The sequence below is a fragment of the Opisthorchis viverrini genome (assembly GCF_000715545.1).
Source record: "Opisthorchis viverrini unplaced genomic scaffold opera_v5_401, whole genome shotgun sequence".
Classification (NCBI taxonomy): domain Eukaryota; kingdom Metazoa; phylum Platyhelminthes; class Trematoda; order Opisthorchiida; family Opisthorchiidae; genus Opisthorchis; species Opisthorchis viverrini.
This window is the reverse complement of record NW_008752061.1, coordinates 305,752-323,673: the sequence shown is the minus strand read 5'-3', so window position 1 is coordinate 323,673 and position 17,922 is coordinate 305,752. Positions and strand designations below refer to the sequence as shown.

Sequence of the window (17,922 nt, the reverse complement as noted above, 5' to 3'; positions counted from 1 at the left end):
CACAATACGTGTAAACCCTTCCCAGATTAGCGGAGTAGACTGGCCTCACCTGTTGGACGAAATCGTCACTCGAACTAACCCAAACTATTCATACTACCAACAATCTACATGTTGTTTAGAGAAAGAATAGTTTCCCTAAAAGAATGAAGGTCCCTTCTAAGAGGTCGAAACTGGAGAAGCTCGTCAATCCATGTTCACGTGATTTAGTTTCTGTGATTGCAGGAAGATTAGCGCTTTATCCAGTCTAACTGGTGGATAATCGCACTAGTGATCAGAAGTTCTGGGCCCAAATTTTACCTGGTTGTTCAGCAGGCGAATTAAGGATCAACCACCGGACAGTGCAGGGTTTTGTCTAACGAAAGTTTAACAGATTACATGAAACACCGCTCTAAAAATTTTCGTACTAAGAACTTTTTCACGAAGAATCCCCCTTCACTTTAAATGCTCTCATTTTGTGTTGTGGCAGATTGTCGAATTTTATTCTGGGCGGCAGAAAACCTGCAGGTTTCCAGATACACGTTTTCAGTGTGATTTTTTATACACAACACGTTTCAGTGCCCAGGGACGGAAGTTTTCAGCAAAAGTAATTTTGTTGCGAGCCGCTATTTAAAATCATTTTGCAGGCTCGGTTTGCTTCTCAGTACGCTCCGTGCTCAACGTATTGATCCCCGTTCCTCCTAGAAAAAATCACGAATGACGAAGTTGCACACATTGTTGAAAATCGTCTCCGCAAATGATCAGTCATTGAGCCAGGGGATCGAAATTGCTGATCATACCCTGATTAGCGTAAACTTTGTACCGCACGTCTATTACCTTTGTGGTGGACAGCTTTTTCACACATTCGGCATATAGGTTTGAGGCAAAGTTCGGTTTACAGAGGCGAATAGTATAAAATTCCAGATACATGGAACTTCAAGTAAACCTGGATATGAAGCGTGGTTGTTCGTTCCTTATTGCGTTCTTGTTCTCCATCGACCTTGTTGCACGTTCGGAAGCCATCGGTGTCCACAATTGGTCATCGATATTGAACAACCAGCCGTCGAAGAATTGGGTCATCCTTTTGGCTGGCTCCGACACGTGGACAAATTATCGACATCAAGTAGGTTCCAGTTGCTTTTTTATCGGTTTGAGTCAAACCTTTTATTCCAAGTCCACACGAAAGTGTTTTCAACGTGAGAATTTGCACTAATGGTTTCCCAAACAGTTGTTTCCTACTTATTTTCCTACATGGCTGTGACGTTTCACTGGAGATGTCGGTGAACAGAAGACAAAACTACTGGACACACATTCGTTGGTTTGTGTTCGTTTTCCACAGTATTTCAATGTTCAACGAAACTTCGCTTTTGGTGGGCCGTCCTATTCAACCCTGATTCACTGAAGTGCATACCTTGGTTCGCTTTATTCGGAGACAAAGATTGTCACCCATAAGCGTTCCATGTAGCGTTAGGTTGAACGAAATCACTACCCTCTAGTAAATAGAATTTTAGGAATTCGATGATCTTGAACTCACCGTTAATCATCTCATCTTGCTTTGTAACTGCTGCTGACTCAACCAGGTCTCAGAAATCTCAACAAAGACCACTGACGTAGCTAGGACATTTGTTGTTACCCAGAACAGATCTATTCTAGGATTGCTTAGCAACATGAGCAAATAATTCGGTACTATCAGGCAGGTAGGCCACTCCGGTTGAATTCACTCGTCCGTTTATGGCTGCTTTGCATGGGGCTATAGGAGAATCGAATGCAAAAAGGTAACGCATGTTGAATGTTTCTGTATGCATTCTTAAGTGTCCGTGGGTCATATTTTATTGCCATTATCCTTCGCTGCAATGGGATTGTTGCTTTAGTGTAAAAACGCACGACAGAATCGAATGTGTTATTATCGAAGTCAAGGAGTAACAAAATTGTGGAGCTCCTCTACGCATTTGGTTGTTCTGACACTCCACGAAATGTGAAATAGTAGTTCACACAACCCCTGCCAGCCTGGAATTCCGCTTTCATATCGCGGGTCCTGTCTTCAATTTTCTGTGTGAAACGACAGAATGTGGGCTCAGGAGACATTTGGGTCACAGCGGACGTCAAGCTAATTCCTCAGAGATAGCCATACTCACTTTAGGCCCCATCAAGTCAACTCAGCTTGTCAAGGCAGTTTTTCCCTCTGGGAAACAAATAAGCTGGACAAACAACGAAAAGTTATTTCAATGCCATATTTGACCATGGGGATTCGGAATTGGTCAGGGCCAGTAGCTTGATGACACTTGAAAAATGATTTGTAATTATTTATTTCCAAAGTGTTCGGAGGTTCCATCTACAGTGTCAGGACTCCAAGTGAGAGGCTGCAATTAGACATCGGATTAGTTGTTTTATTGTCTTACCCCAATGTATGGTCGTGCTTTTCAATAATTGCTTGGCCCATGAAAGAACTCTTTGGGGCTGGCATGAGTAAATAAAGCATAACCCAAGAATATCTTGCTCCCTCCAAGTATTCAGCAAACAAAGGTTCTAAACCCATGCAGGCGCGTCGCTCTGGCCAAAAGCGTTTTTGCTGTTCGCTGAGTGGTATTTAATTCACCATCTGGAGGTGATCTTCCCGCACCTTCGAAGGAATTAGGAGGGTTGTCCGAGATCCAGCACTTGCATCAAGTTTGCTGCACTATTCCAAAAGCGTAGTGCCCCAGCATCTTGCAGACCGGACTTTTTGATAGAAGTTAACATAAGAAGTCGTCTTGTCCGAGAGGGGTGTCGGAAGCAAACAGGTGTCTGACCCTTGTTCAGATAAATGTTCCAGCTCCAGTAGAACAAGCAGCGGCGGCTTCCGGATTACCAAAGGCGCGCATGTAGAAGCCAGGGCAAACCCATGGAGAGATCAGTTCAGCAACCGTGGTGGGATCTAAAACCCGCATTTTGGAAAGCTCAGACAGCGAGTCCAGCGAGCAAGCACACTGTGCAGCTCGTTTCATATACGTCGATGAACTGAAGAATAATTTCGGAGCGTCCAACGTTGTGGCGACCGAGTCGGCCGCGCATTTTTCAGGGACGACAATTTAAACCAGAGGAAATTGAGAATACCGGATCCAGGAGAGAAAAGGAAGGAAGGAGGTGTTCAGTTGTAACCAGATTTCGCTAATTCACCGTGCGATATATAGAAGACAAGGTGGCCGGATTGACGACACCAATTTCGGCCGAGGTGACATGAGATTAATTATAAGCGTGCATTGCATGTTTGAAATCGGGTTGTGAAACTACCAGTTCAAAGAGGTAAGCCCTTCAACGCGAAGTCATTTATTGGCAAAAAGCACTAAGCAGCTACAATCTATTGAACACAAAAATAACCGTCTCATTTGCCCATAGTTTTCAGAAGCTGAATATTTTCAAGATTCATTCTCGATTTCTATGGCTATTCAGGGAATATAATGCCGTTGTAAAGGAACACGGCGAACCGTCGCCAGGTGTTCCGTAGTAAAACTCGCCTTCCATTAAGCGCGGGATGGAGCTTCCAGAAGGCCGCAGGGTACTCGCATAACACATCAGTAGTGTCCTACCTTACAGCTGGACACCCAGACATAGACAGCAGGCCATTTATTGCCTTCGAATAAGGCTTTTATCCCCGGAGTCTATTAGCACTGGTGGGTTTTCAGATTGGTGGTAGATTGTGCAGACAGTCAATGGAGTGCTTCGCACCTCGACCTGGTCGTGGTTCGGCGTAGACCATCCTGGTATGTGAGGCTCTTTGAGTGTCACGTATACACTGCTCAAATCGTAGGGCCCATGTAAGGTGGGATTTCTCCCTTATAGACACTGGCAGAGTACATTTGTATTTCGAGTGACAAAACTGACTGCAGGCGAAGGAGATTAGTTTTTGGGATTTCTCCAGGAGTTGTTTTCATTTAGAGGGATCGTGGATGAAATATCTTCCAAGGTCAAGACGAAGGCTGTTATTCATAGTCATCAATGGATCGTAGACACATAGCTGGTTAAGAAATGAACAACCTCGTGGCCCGATGCAAATCTGGTCTATCAAACTCCGAGGATGAAACGTATATACGGCGGATGCAATATTACGGGGGGACTTGAAATTTATCTGTTGGTGTTTTTCTTCCATAACCACAAGTGTTCATTTATCGGTTATTCAGATGAATAATACAACCTCAAACAAGAACAAAACAATCGGAGATCTGTGCGGAATCGAGTAACAATAATTAAGGAACTCTTATCTTCCCCTTTTCGAAAGAATCAGAAATGCGTTTTCAGGCTAAATAGCCTGCAACATGCTTCCACGGCACAATCGAGTAACAAGAATTAAGGAACCCCGACCTCTCCCTCTCCGAGAGAATCAGAAATGCGTTTTCAGGCTAAATAGCCTGCACCAAGCTTCCACATTTTCAATTAAAAATGACGCAGTTTGTTCGTTATTCGCATATTTTGTGATAATTTCAGAATAGCGGTGCTGTGCTGACAATAAGTTTGGATTCCGCACGTTCACCGGGAATTGAGATATTTCGGTTTCTTGCAAAAATGCCCGTCAAAACAAGTTTCCAAGTAGGACGGAGCCCTAGATAACCACACCACGGATAAGCTACTCGTGGCCAAATGGATTAGTCTTCATTTAATAGTGGGGAGTAGGCTTGTTCCAGTCCCTCCCGAGAAGTATTAGATCCCCACAACAGACAGTTCTCAAGAAGAGTGAACAGGCTGTATAGCGCAAATCGGCGTTGCGGCAAAGCTGGGTTACATTCTCTATTGCAAAACCTGAAAAATATCATACATCGATCAGCACTAGACTGCTCGGTATTTATTGCAGCCACGCGGTGGCCAAACATCTGACAATCAGCTGAATATGCCCGAATTTAAGCAATTACTTAACGGAAACTCACATGCGTAAGTTACATTTCAATTTTTGGACAGAGATAATGCATCCAAGTGCTTTTGATAGAACTGAGACTCCAAGAATCATGGATGATTCCGGACACCTTGCTTGCTTTCTTCAGCGTCCTTGCCTCGCTCTATATCAGTTCAACCCCAATACATCTGTCATTTGTATTCTCATTCAGGCGAACGTTTACCACGCCTATCAAGTCGTGCGTGCAAACAATGTTCCACCGGAGAATATAATTACCTTCGCCGTGGACGATATTGCAAACAATCGCAGGTAAATATCGCGAACAATTTTTGCTTTCTCCTTTTCTTCCATAAAATTTCATGACTGAATTGCACAGAACCATGAAGTAACCAGCACAACCTGTTTGTCATATCAAATAGCCACTGTTCTGGTAAATCCCCGCTGGTGGATAGCACATTTTAACTTGCTTTCATATGACAGTAGTCTGAAATTATTAGTGCACAGGTAGTGATTGCCACAATACAAAACAGACGGTGTATGTGTGCACTAATAGAAGTTTTTAGTATTTCTGTGACACGTATAAAAATAAATACAATGCGAAAATGGGAGCAAGTCAAAAAGGGAACTTATCGTGTATGAGAGTCCCTTGATGGAATTCTGGAGGCGGGAACGTTTTTCTCCGCAGTTAGACTCCTCAACGTACTCCATGGTTGTCCGTGGACATGTAGAGGTAGACGTCCTGTTCCCTGCGCGCGCGCGAGTCTGTGTGTCCTGACTGGGTTCGGTTTGCCTTTGTGTAGGTTCCAGTGCGTGTATTTGGACGCGTCGGCACATGAGTGGTTGCTACGCTGACTAGGCGGTGCAGACAATCGATGTCCGATGTGTCAGCTTAATGCGACGTGTTTGTGCGTATGAGAAAATTGGCAAACCTCGCGATCCAGTGAGCGATTGAGTTTACCGGTCAAGCATATTGGTGACTGGGTCGCTACAATATTAACAGCACTGACACCTAGATGTCGTTTGGGTGCGTCAGCCGCCTGATGATTTGGAGTAAGTAATAAACAGATAATCCAGTAGACTTAGGAGTTTGTAAAAAAACGTTTGCTTGTGGCGCAAACTTCTAATGCCGCAAAAAGTGGTTCTTGCATGGAGAGTGTAATAATCGCAAGTCATTTGGTGCTCACTCGAATTTGATCCAAGGCACTGGGTGAGATGTTGCTAATGAAATCTACTGCTGGTGGTGTTTGGCTGTATACATAAATATAACTTATAAATTTTATGCAGTTTGTCTCTGTACTTTGTTATGTACCTACATGCATCATTGCTGGATCTCTACATCATCACCGCATTAAGGATAGTATGTCATCCAAAGCGTGCCACAAGGAGCCCTCATCGTCTTAAATATTTATTGGACATCAAACCCGCGGACCAACGCAAAACAGAATTTTCGATCCTTTCATTTCTTTCTATTCGATCTACATTTTAACTTCCCTAAAAAATCAAATGCCACCATTCATTTCCTCATTCCAGCAATCCGTTTAAAGGCAGCGTGTTCCATGACTACAGGCACGAAGATGTCTACAACGGTGTGGTAATTGACTACCGCGACAAGGTATGTCCATGTTCCGGTGCGCAGCAACTGGATGGATTTTTCCATCATTTCACCGTGTAACACAAGGTGCAAGTAACCTGACCGTGTGTGTGAAAACACAATATTAACGGTAGGGCGGACTGGTCAGGGTTATTATATAACTAATACTAAAATTTGTTGAGCGAACACTAGTCGTATGATTATAGATAACTCTCGAGCAGTCCAGGACCGATTTTAAACTTTGCTTGTGGGCCATGAGTTGGGCTTCCATGTATTAACGCCGTTTTTGAAGCGAATTTCCTGATTTGAGACTCCCAAGCTAGCGTTCTTTTCAAAAGAACCCCAGCGTGCATCAGTGCCCGCAATTAGATGCAGCGCGTCGTTTGTGAAGTGCGTGCGGCCGACTATCTTTTGAAATTTTGGCGCCTCCTGGATGCGCTATTGCCAATCTGAGCTCATCTTAATGCTGGATCGGCTAGCTACGGGATCCAACTGCCATTATGTACAAGCACATTAACAACCAAATTTTCATTTTCCAGCATTTTGCGAACGTTGTGAAATTAATCGAAATAGTGATAGGAAACAGGCTATAAGTCTCAACTATTTGGTAACGGCAGACGAATGGTTAATATGAAATTAATAATTGTTGAAAACACCATTGTCACAGGAACGATTGGTCATGCGTGTTTATCTTTTTAAGGATGTCAATCCGAAAATGTTCGAGAAAGTACTGAAAGGCGATAAGACACTTGAGAGACAAGGGAAGAAGGTGCTGAATAGGTGAGTTTGCACGAAAGTTAACATTATTGCTGCACTTGCTGAACATACCCAGAAAACTAGTTTTCCGTGTCCGTATTTACATAACCTCCTCAAGTAGGCAGTCATGCGTCAGTCAGAAAAATTTACTTTATTCAATAGGGAATCCGGTTTATCAATTTCAGACTGGCAGTTAATATTAAATCATATTAAATCATAAAACATTAAATCATATTGAATCGTCAATCGATAATATTAAGAAGTTTCACAAAGATTTAGTTATGTTCAGTCATGCATTATCAAATATCTGCTCAATCTGTCGAAAAACATAGGAGCATCTATATCCCTTGATACAAATATAAGCACACAGACTTCCCAATTTCCGTTCTCATTCTCATGTGACCATGCAAACAGTAGTCGATTGGCTGTTACTCAAACAAAAGATTTTATCCAGTAGCGTGTACAAAGAGAAACTTCGACCTGGGTGTTTGCTATCGTTCAAATACATTCGTGTGAATTTTCTTAACAGAAAAGACATTTAGGAACTGCGCGGATAAACTGCTCAAAATTGGACAAAGTCGTTTTCTTGTTCCAAGGAAATAAACGAACCGTGAAACTCTCATACATATCTGATTACCTATTTTTCGGTTATCCAAGGCGGATTACGTATACTGGGCATCTGCAACGTAAGACGAATCTCAAAATATTGGGGAATTTAAATTAGGGATTTCGAATCCTGCGGCTTCTTTGTTATCTTTTGCCATACCTAGGAACGCCACCCAATAAGCTACTCTTCAAGACCACATTAACCTTCCTCTTCACTGATAGCGGTCGAGATGACTACGTGTTCATCTATTACACTGGCCATGGTTTGCCTTACGAGATTTCCTTTCCAAGTGAAAATGTAAGTTTCTTTAATTTGGTAACCGCGTTCATAACACAGCTTTTTTTAGAAAGTCCGAAAGGCATCAATAAAAATATGTTTGCGCATATTTATCTGTAATTCTTTATAAAAGAGTTTCACTTTAAAAATGGCCCACACGTCAGCCGAAGATGGGAACAGAAAACCCGACGGTCGGACGTCTCCCAAGTTGCGTGAGGGACTTGAAGTTGTTTTATTGATAACGTCACATAGATTTTATTAAATTAAGTTCAGAGTCGCTCAAAAAACATGAGTTCGCAGTTGGTTCATTTAAACTGATGAGCAAACGAAGGTACTATAAACAGCGAACCTGGCTGTATACGGTCACTCATGGGGCACAGATGGTGCAAAGAATGTTACGAAGAACGCGGCAGCCTGAAGAGACCACATTCCCTTTTTACTGCCAGAGGGACGGAGCGAATCTTCGGTAGTATGAAGAAGCTTTCGTATTTTATGTATGAAAAGGCAGTCCTTGATTAAAAGCCGAGAAGCAAAGTACAACTCTTACTATCCATATGGGCAATCACATAAGTGCGCCTAGTAGGTCCAAAATTTAACCATTCGGCCACGGGCGGTCAAACAACAGCATGGATTATCCACAAGTAACCGGGATATTACGTCGCTCATTCTTCAATCAAGGTATCCACACAACTGGAGATTGACCCCTGGGCTGACAAATTTCCAATTTCAAAATCCATTCGCCTTGTGGAGTATTTTGCTATCTGAACTACTTACAGTCTCTTGGTAGTATGATAACGTTTGAATTTTTACAATTCATTGGAAATCTCTAAATCTCCGTGTAACGTGATTAGGGATAGAATTTTCTCAATAAATTGGCTTGAATTAAAGGAGGACACTTCGCTTCTCAACGACCAATACAAGACTTATGATGTAATTCCTCACATCAAAGCTACATTCATCCAAACAAGCACATCATTGTAATGGGAGTATTCATGTGTCTTTCGATCGTTGTAGTCATTTTGATTATGCAATCAAATCTATTCAAGTCCATTACAGTGGATGAAATATAGAAATGTGACATTTCATTAATAACTTCCTTTCAAATTGATAGCCGGAATAACCTGGAAAACGGTCCTTCAATGTGGCCGTTCAGATTTTGTGACTGCCAGCTCGTTCGCTCTAACATTAGTTCTAGTGGCCCTCTCCAAGCAGGATTTACATTATTATAAAGGACATTCCGGTGAACTATCATCATCAACTTCAGGAGAACTAAGCAAAACGCATTCACACTTTGTCCTTTAAATGATTCTGTTGGACCCGGTTTCCAAAAATTCAATGATCGTTCAGCTTATCACCCATTAAGTGCCTAGTTATCATTGCACCCAAAGGCAGCACTATGGCTGGGACACTGCTAAGTTGCCAAAGCCAGGACAAAAGAAGTTGAAATTCTGAGGTTAGTTAGCAAAACTGGACCATTTGGTCCTAAATTTCACGTTACAATCAGTAAGTTATCTCGAGCTCAGGGGATTTTTTTCTTTTCTGGTGACAGCTCGATGCCGCGGAGTTCAACAAACTCCTCATCTACCTGTATTCAAACTATAAGTACAAGAAAATGGTGCTTTACATGGATGCTTGCCGCTCCGGCTCTATCTTCCAGGGTATGCTTCCTTCAGAAGTGGGAAGTAAGTAGAGTAAATTTTTTTCCCTAAAACTCTTGGGACTCTTGGGAAATTTCATCCATACTGGCAGATGAAAAAGAGGGAAGTCCTAACCCTGGCTGCTTCTTGTTCTCTCCGTGTTCATTGTATGTGTATAGTTTGTGGCTTTATGCGAGAGGCATTTAGCCTGGGATCGCACAACATATTTGCTGTCGAACTAGTTTCAGCTGGGTGGAGGAAATCACTGTAATCCCGGTGAAAAAAGTGTGATATTTTGTTGGTCTCTAATGTGACATTATACAATTACACAGATTACACATTTACACACTGATTAAATTCTGGCGGGCTGATCTAACCGAATCCAGCTGAATGTCTCGTTTATATAGGTGTTCGGCAATTTCAGTCCAGTCTGGTTTCAAGTAACTAAGGTTGAGGAAAACTGGAGGACTGCCGCTACCTGTGTAGCCCCACGAAGCGTGAAAACCATGGTGTGATGTCCAAGAGTTTTCAGTGACCCTCTGAGTAGTTTGTTTGTTCAAGACTTCTGGCAGCTTCACAAATTCCGTAAGACACACGGTCCAGTCGTCGATAATTTACCTCATTATTTCACAATCTTTGATACTGATCTATTCGTTCTGTTGTCTGAACCCCCAAAAACCGCAGTCTACGCGACAACATCAGCCAAGGACAATGAGGACAGTTTTGCTGAGTTTTGTGAGGACAGCCGAATCAGTGTTTGCCTAGCGACCGAATTCTCGTATGCCTGGATTACAGATTCTCAGTTCGTGAGTTTTATCAAAATTGTTCTAGAGAAGCCTGTGAGTTTCCGATGGGTAATCCGGCGAAAGTCAGAAACCAGTGGTAGTCCATTCGATTCTCCAGATCACTCAGTTGGGTGTTTTTAATGAGTTTGTCGTACTCCCTCAGTAAATGTAAATTTTTGGGTGACAGTGTAGGCAGGTGTAATTTGAGGTCAGCTAATACTGCTGACCCTCAGTCCGAACTTATATTCTGGCTCTTGGAAATCCTTGCTCACGCGCAGTGCAGATGTATGCTGCTCAAAATCTCCCCAGTCTTCCACATCGATGGTTGACGAAAACCTCGCTGTGTATGGCTTACACGGCAACATAGCATTTGACGGTTCTGCCCACTTGCATTTGATCATTCGTCCAAACCATCAACATCAGAATAAATATAGTACAACAAAGTGCGCCATTGAAACGATGTCAGTGGAGCTTTTGTTATCACCTTCGGTTCGCATCTTCTGAGTCAGTGTCAGGAGCTGAAGGCGCATCGGAATGATTTCGGTGGACTAGCAATAAGTACTTTTCCAAACTTCCTTTTTCTCTTATTTTAATGGTGCTTCAAATGAATTTGAGGAAACTCAGGCAAGCGTCGTTGTTGAACAGGGATGCTGTAAACAATGAGATGATTGTGATGATGATGATGATGATGATGAAAATTGTTGCCCTGGAACTTAATAGCCCTGGCACAGCGAAGTACCTTGTGATTCGTCAGTAATATATCTTGTTCCATAACTCAGTTGTATTAGCTTCGGTGATGGTTTTACTACGCAAGTTGGCTTGGCCATTTGTTAGGCGCACAGAAGTACCTGAAAAAAATACCATGGGAGCAACATGACCAGCGGCAGACACTAGTGATTCGCTGAGGATACTAACAACAATATCATAACTTTAGTGTTTTGACTGGTTCCTGCTACATTGGATCTATCTTAACGTTGTGTAAGCAGATCCGCATGCTTCCCGCAACCTACATTTGTTCATACCTCCCAAATGCCCGCAGAAGGACATTAAAACGCGTACACTGGATCAACAGTACGAAGAGGTGAAAAGAAGGACAGTAAGTAGTCACGTGATGAGGTACGGTGAGATGGTGAGTCACAAACAGTCATGGGGATATTCACTTGAGTTACTTGTGAAAATCTAAACTGTTATGAAAATGAGTGCATCTTTCAAGTGGACACTTTTATTTGGTTATTCTTGAAAGTTGGCAGCTGATTAGGGACTTCAGGATCCATAGACACAAGGCAGCTGGTCCGGGCACCTCGATACGATATGCAATCCAGTGTCACTTTTGGATAACAAAGTAATGGCATTCGGTACCTTGTGCTATATACCTTTCTGTGCTGTGGGACGAAAGGAAATCAAATCCAAAAGGACCATCTACCATAACTCGGAGTAAGGATAGATTTACACGATGAGTGAAATTTCCATCCGAGAAATTAACACTCGATGATCCAGACAATACGTGGCCACGTGATGCATATTTGCGTGATTAGACGGTGAGTGACGCTGTGTGCCATCTAAGTGAAAGATGATCACGCTGTTGATCAATCTCTTGCCTTTGAAAGGTCAACGATTCCACCATTGATTGGAAGGTCGCCGGTTCCTCATTCCCTACAGTAATCAAACACGCGCTGCTTCTGACTCCCAATTAGGATGAAACAGCCATAAAATACTTTCTGGTTTTCCAGCCCAGATTGGCTCCACTTACAGGATAAAATATCCATTCAATTGGGAAAGTTCTGCTTGCCAGCACAAAGCGAAAGTTCACAATAGGTCTGACAGAAACGATCGAGACAAACACGTCACAGACTCTCTGTGGTGTGACTCCAGTTTAAACTATATTATTTGAGGACATCTTTAGCAAACTATCTAGCCTGTTTTAACAATTCAGTCAGATTTTCAGGCACCATGGCAAACTGAAACCCATTTTCATGCACACATGAGCAGTGAAGGACTTATTTGAACTTCGTAACGAATAGCTTGTGGTTGCAAGACATTCACTAATCACACATATTTTTGCTATGAGTTTTTTCCATTTTCGGTATAAACAGATTGAAAAGCATGGTCTGAACATCTAATTAATGCATGCAACTTCTGGAAACTGGTAGGCGAATTAGTGAGTAGTGACACGGTCTCATCCAAAAAGCATACGGGAAATCAGACACTGCACATCAGCCTGAACCGCTAAAATGTAGTTGATGTAATTTTGGGCAAACTTAGATTATACTGCCAGCGCTACGTTTTACATCGGTGCTGTTCGAGAAACAGGATCGCAAGTGATGTTTAGTGCCAACGAAATCCTCCAACAAGAACAAGTGACAGCTAAAGTGTAGGACTAGATTTGTAGGCCAAATCAGTTTCATATTGTAAGGAAACGGATACCACCTTACCTGATGTTGCACTAATAAGCTTCAATTTATTGATTATTTCAGGCGATGAAAAGTCTCCCAGTTGGGAAATTCCAAGGTCATTATGATCTACCGATGCACCGAAATGACAAGGAAATAGCAGTATGTGTTGAGGCAATATCTGATATTTTGAATTGTCTATTGGACCAGTTAGTACTGGTTTACTTGTTAGTCGTGAATTAGCGTCGATCGTTGCAGCAATAAAACACGATTTTCGCAACGGTAAACTGATAAAATGAATGGAGAGAACTGCCGCATCTTCAGACGTAGACGTCCACTTTCGAACGCGTTCCAGTGGGGAACAGACACCTACATTTACCTACAATCAGCGAACCGATCAAGCTCTCTATGTCATCACAGAAGCCTTTGTTACCGCTGGTATCTGAAGTTCCCCCGCGATTTTCCAGTTTTGTCCATTTTATTTAGACGGAGAAGTTCTTGAGACGTGTTGCTAACTTCGGCTGCCAGCGGGCTACCCGTGTCTCCATACTGAGAACATGGGTGGTTGGTGCACAAATATGAACAATGTACTACCCGGTCTAGGTCTTTCGTGAGCGCCGTATGCTGGGTGTATTTCGGTGGAGGCAGTCGCGAAGTGCTAGATAATTTTCAGCCTCTCTAATGAAAAAAATAAGACGCGCATGTGCATACATCAATATAGACAGACAGAAAGAAAAACAGACAGACGGATATACGGGCAGATAGAGAAACAAGCAAACAAACAGTCAGACAGACAGGCAGGCAGACAGAAAGACAGACAGACGTGCAGACAGACAGATAGACAGAAAGACACACAGACAGACAGACAGGCAGGCAAGCAGGCAGACAGACAACTGACTGACTGACACACAGACAGAAAGTCAATCAGAGAGACAGACAGGCAGACAGAGAATCAGAGAGGCGGACAGACAGACAGGCAGAGAGAAAAAACAGGCAGGCAGACAGACACGCATGCGAGCAGACAGATGGACATGCAGACGTACATACTTGCATGCATACACATGCCTACATACACGCAGAAAGACAGACAAACAAACAGATAGGTGGATAGTTGGGAGTGCAGATGGCTAGAAATGAAAAACGTATGACGAAGAGATAGATAGGCAGATAACAAACAATGTAGCGAAACCCATCGCATCAAGCGAAACATAGATTAGCCAGTTGTAGCGCCTGAAGATTGCGTGTATCTCGAGCAGAATTAATCAAGCAGCTGACGGCGGTGTAGCAGACACGCATGACAGCGATTGGAATTATTCGTGCTATGCCTTTGATGAAACAACTACCCATAACATAACACGGAAATAATCAGCTGAGATCCTTCATGTGCAGCCTAATTCTTGCAATGTGGTGTTGTTTCGTCAACCAAGTGGTTGATGTGTTCGTGGCATAGAACTACACATGACAGTTGGGGCCACGTTTCAGATATTCAGAGAAATTCATGAAATTCATGTTTGCAGAAGTACGAATGTCAACGGTACTTTCCGTTTGTCCCTTACCCTGACGTCCTTAGCTAGTGTCTCCTCAGTGGAGCGTCGACAGGAAGGGCCGTTTTGCCAGTCTGCATTGCCAGAGCTCGGGCTAGCAATGAATGTTGCCCAATTGCTTTCTTCGTTCCAGCTGAGTGCTGCAGATAGAAAACCGTCTTCGCGGGTTTACTTGTTTTCAATGTCACGAAACCTGATGGAGGCGATAACAGTGGAAGAACATGAAACCGCTTGGCGGAAACTATACCGAGCGCTTCAGGTTCGTAATTTTTTTCCTAAACAACTTATCTCCGGAAAGTACCTGAACGCACGATTAAATCTCGTTTTAGGTAAGAATCGATATGTCGTTTAGATGTGCGAATAATTTTTAAAGTCAATAAAAAACATCTCCCGCAACTATTCTTCTGACTACTGTCAGCTTGGTCACATCGTCAAGGAAATGTTTCGCGACATTGTCATGGACGTGACGACCCACTATAAGCCATCGGTAAACGAGTTGTCCAACAGGAATGAGATCTCGTGTTTCAAGGCAGTATTCGATCATTTCCGGATGCACTGCTTCACAATTAAACAGGTGAGTCGACCTCGTGATGCATGTAAAGAAGCGCGGAAAAAATTGCATAAATTAATTGACAACTTATTCACTCTTGTGGAGTTAATGACCAAGCCCGTTAGAACAGACGTAACTTATGGACAATGAAGAGTGAGGAGTTCAGTTCATTTCAGTTCAGTCCAGTACATTTCGGTACAGTTTTTTTCAGTTTAATTCCGCTCGTTTCAGTTCAGTGTCTCAGGTCATCCGACTGACCCCTTGATCGTTGTGGCATCGATGAATTCACTGGGAACTGAATCCTAGCCGCAATATCCTGTCACTACGACGAGATACTTGATTTAGGTAGGAAGTACCAAGGAGCCGTCGCAAAGCGGCGTCCCTTTATTTCCAAATGATCCGTGTTCAGAATCACTAATGAATGTAATGAGGCAACATCTGGCCGGGAATTCTGGCTAAAATTATGAGTATTGTTATTCAAACCTCACAATTTCGAGGGACATCAACCGAACACATCTACGTCCAAACACAGGTGCGCTCAATCAGAGACAGCACCCAATTGTGCCCATAATTGATGATCGGGTATCAGTTCATTTCAGCACCTCTGTTTCACATTCTGTGTGTGTTGTGGTTTCAATGTTCCGAAAAACTTTTCAAACGTATGTTGATTTAACCCTTGTTTTACCTGCATCCGGTGATATAAAACCAGTTTCAAAAACACGTCGTCCCAGCCAACTTCCAGATAATGCGTTCGATTCCACCTGCAAGTATTTTGCTTCGAAGGACACGGATGCTAATTGTACCGTAATACTTACTCGGGTTCGACCGTCTCCACTGACGGTATTGTGCTCCTCTACACCGGTTTTGTGGAGTAGTAATTGGGCGAGTTTTTCAAAAACAACCGCATCACACTAGTTCGTCTGATTTCATACGGCTTGATCTGATGACGTAGGATGGTTAATCAAAATATACCACTGAATACCTGACCAACTTATATAACATCGGTGAATTATCAACAAGCTGACTTGTCTGATTGATTTCAAAATTTCACAAAACCGTCCCACAGGTTTCGCTACCTTAACGTTTAGAGTTGCAACCAGAATCATGGACGTTCAGCACCATTTCAAGCACCTCATTATTAGCAACATAATCTGGGCTACTCAGATGGTTAATACAGCTCACGACCACGTTTGATTTTATTCCGGCTCATCATGATGGCGCACTTCCCGGGTTCTCATCAACCTCGTGTTCAGTTGAAGCGAACCATCAGTGGCGAGATTCAAGTGGATTCATGTGTTTCTCCTTTCAAAAGCAAATTCGCCCGCAATTGAGTGCATATGTGAAATCAGGTCGAATTAGGCTTCAAGTAGAATGCGAGGTTGACAGAAACACGGGTATGGCGATTACCTGATGAGCCCCGAGCCGGGAAAAGCCGGTCAAATTAGTACTACGTTTTTCGTTTCAGAGTTCACAGAGCTTCACTTATCTGCTACGTATCTGGAATATTTTGCGCGTTCTTCGTTAGCATCGGAGAATGCCGACGCTCACCAGCACCCCGTATGTATGCGATTTGGTTCGCCGACTCATCGTTGAATCGATATTCAATGTGCCTCACAGACAATCTTGGCATAATGACCATATTTTCTCAAGAATGCTGAATTCTTTTGGTGTACGTTGGGGGAATCTTGTGTGAACACTTTGCCGATTGATTGAATGCATTCCTAGACATCAGTGCACACCTGTTTTGGGCATGCATGATCATCCGTCCGTCGCGTCCGTGGTGAATCTTTCGTTTACACGCCTAGACTGACTTCCTCGCTGAGATTCTGTTATCAATCTATCTTCAGGTCCCCGAGGTAGCTCGGCAAACAGCTCATCTAATGGAGCTGTGCAAAGCCGGGTACGATGCCGAAACCCTCATCGAGGCTGTCCACAACATCTGTTCCTAATGAGCACGTATTGTGTTGTGTGATTTTACCAAAATAAAATGAACTACAACTGGTCCGTATCTTGTTCTGCTACCGTTACAATACCGGTTAAATATTCCGTCAAAATAGCTGTCCGGAATTCGTTCGGTAAAGACCTTGGTGAATAAGCTAAAACCGTCCGCACTCTCAAGCCTTGTGGACTCATCAGGTCGCTTCCACAAATCTGACGTGCCATCGAACATCAGATGTATGGTACAAAAAGGGTCAGTCAATCGACAAATGTAGGACAGTTTTGTGTTCATTTGGCGACTCAAACACACTGATTAAATTTCAGTTTTCCTCTTCACTATTTTTCACTCTATTTTCAATAAACTTTCACTGTGGCCAGACCAGATACATAGTGTCAAACTTATTTTCATCGACTTCGAATAAGTTCTCACACAGTCCGTTGCAACCTCACAGCTGGTTTCGCTGAAACGGTGGCTGTTGTTCTATGAATCGGACATGAAGCAGTCGTTTGGAATCGTCTGTTTTCACAGTTGTACTCTTAAGAGCATGGCAACCTGGTGTTGTATTATGTTCATCAACTTGTCTATTTTTATGCACGTGGAACTAGCCCGACTTCCATTCAGCACCATTATCAAGTCACCCAAAATAGTAGGTTAGTTTGCGGCGCTTGCGCGGTACCGCGCAGAAATTCGAACAACGTAGAATCAGATTAACATAAGAGGACGAATATCTGCTTAGGAGCTGACCAAGAAAACGCCAAGCCACACCTTTCATGCACGAAAAATACTCTTTGACTATTTTTGAAACGACCGCCTACACGAAAGATTGATGTATACTCTTCAAAAGGGCACTATCGTCCTCTCCTTTCTGGGTTTCATTAGATAGGCGTACGATGTGATGGTCAATTAAAGCATAAAGTTGATGGGAGAACACAAACGAAAACATCAAAGACGAACAAACGCCATTGAGTAGATGTCGTGTGACAGTTGATTTGCACGTTCCACATATG

General features: G+C 42.9%; 1 protein-coding gene across 1 annotated transcript; it reads left to right on the top strand.

The window, feature by feature from the left end:
- Positions 1-904: 904 nt before the first annotated feature.
- On the top strand, positions 905-16,970 carry T265_10756 (hypothetical protein; the record flags this gene model as incomplete). Its single annotated transcript, XM_009177221.1, has 12 exons — positions 905-1,099; positions 5,052-5,149; positions 6,371-6,452; positions 7,132-7,211; positions 8,016-8,091; positions 9,620-9,752; positions 10,392-10,513; positions 11,532-11,621; positions 12,967-13,044; positions 14,560-14,685; positions 14,845-15,000; positions 16,824-16,970. 12 exons carry the CDS (start codon positions 905-907, stop codon positions 16,923-16,925), a joined length of 1,338 nt encoding a protein of 445 aa, XP_009175485.1.
- Between the last annotated feature and the right edge of the window lie 952 nt (positions 16,971-17,922).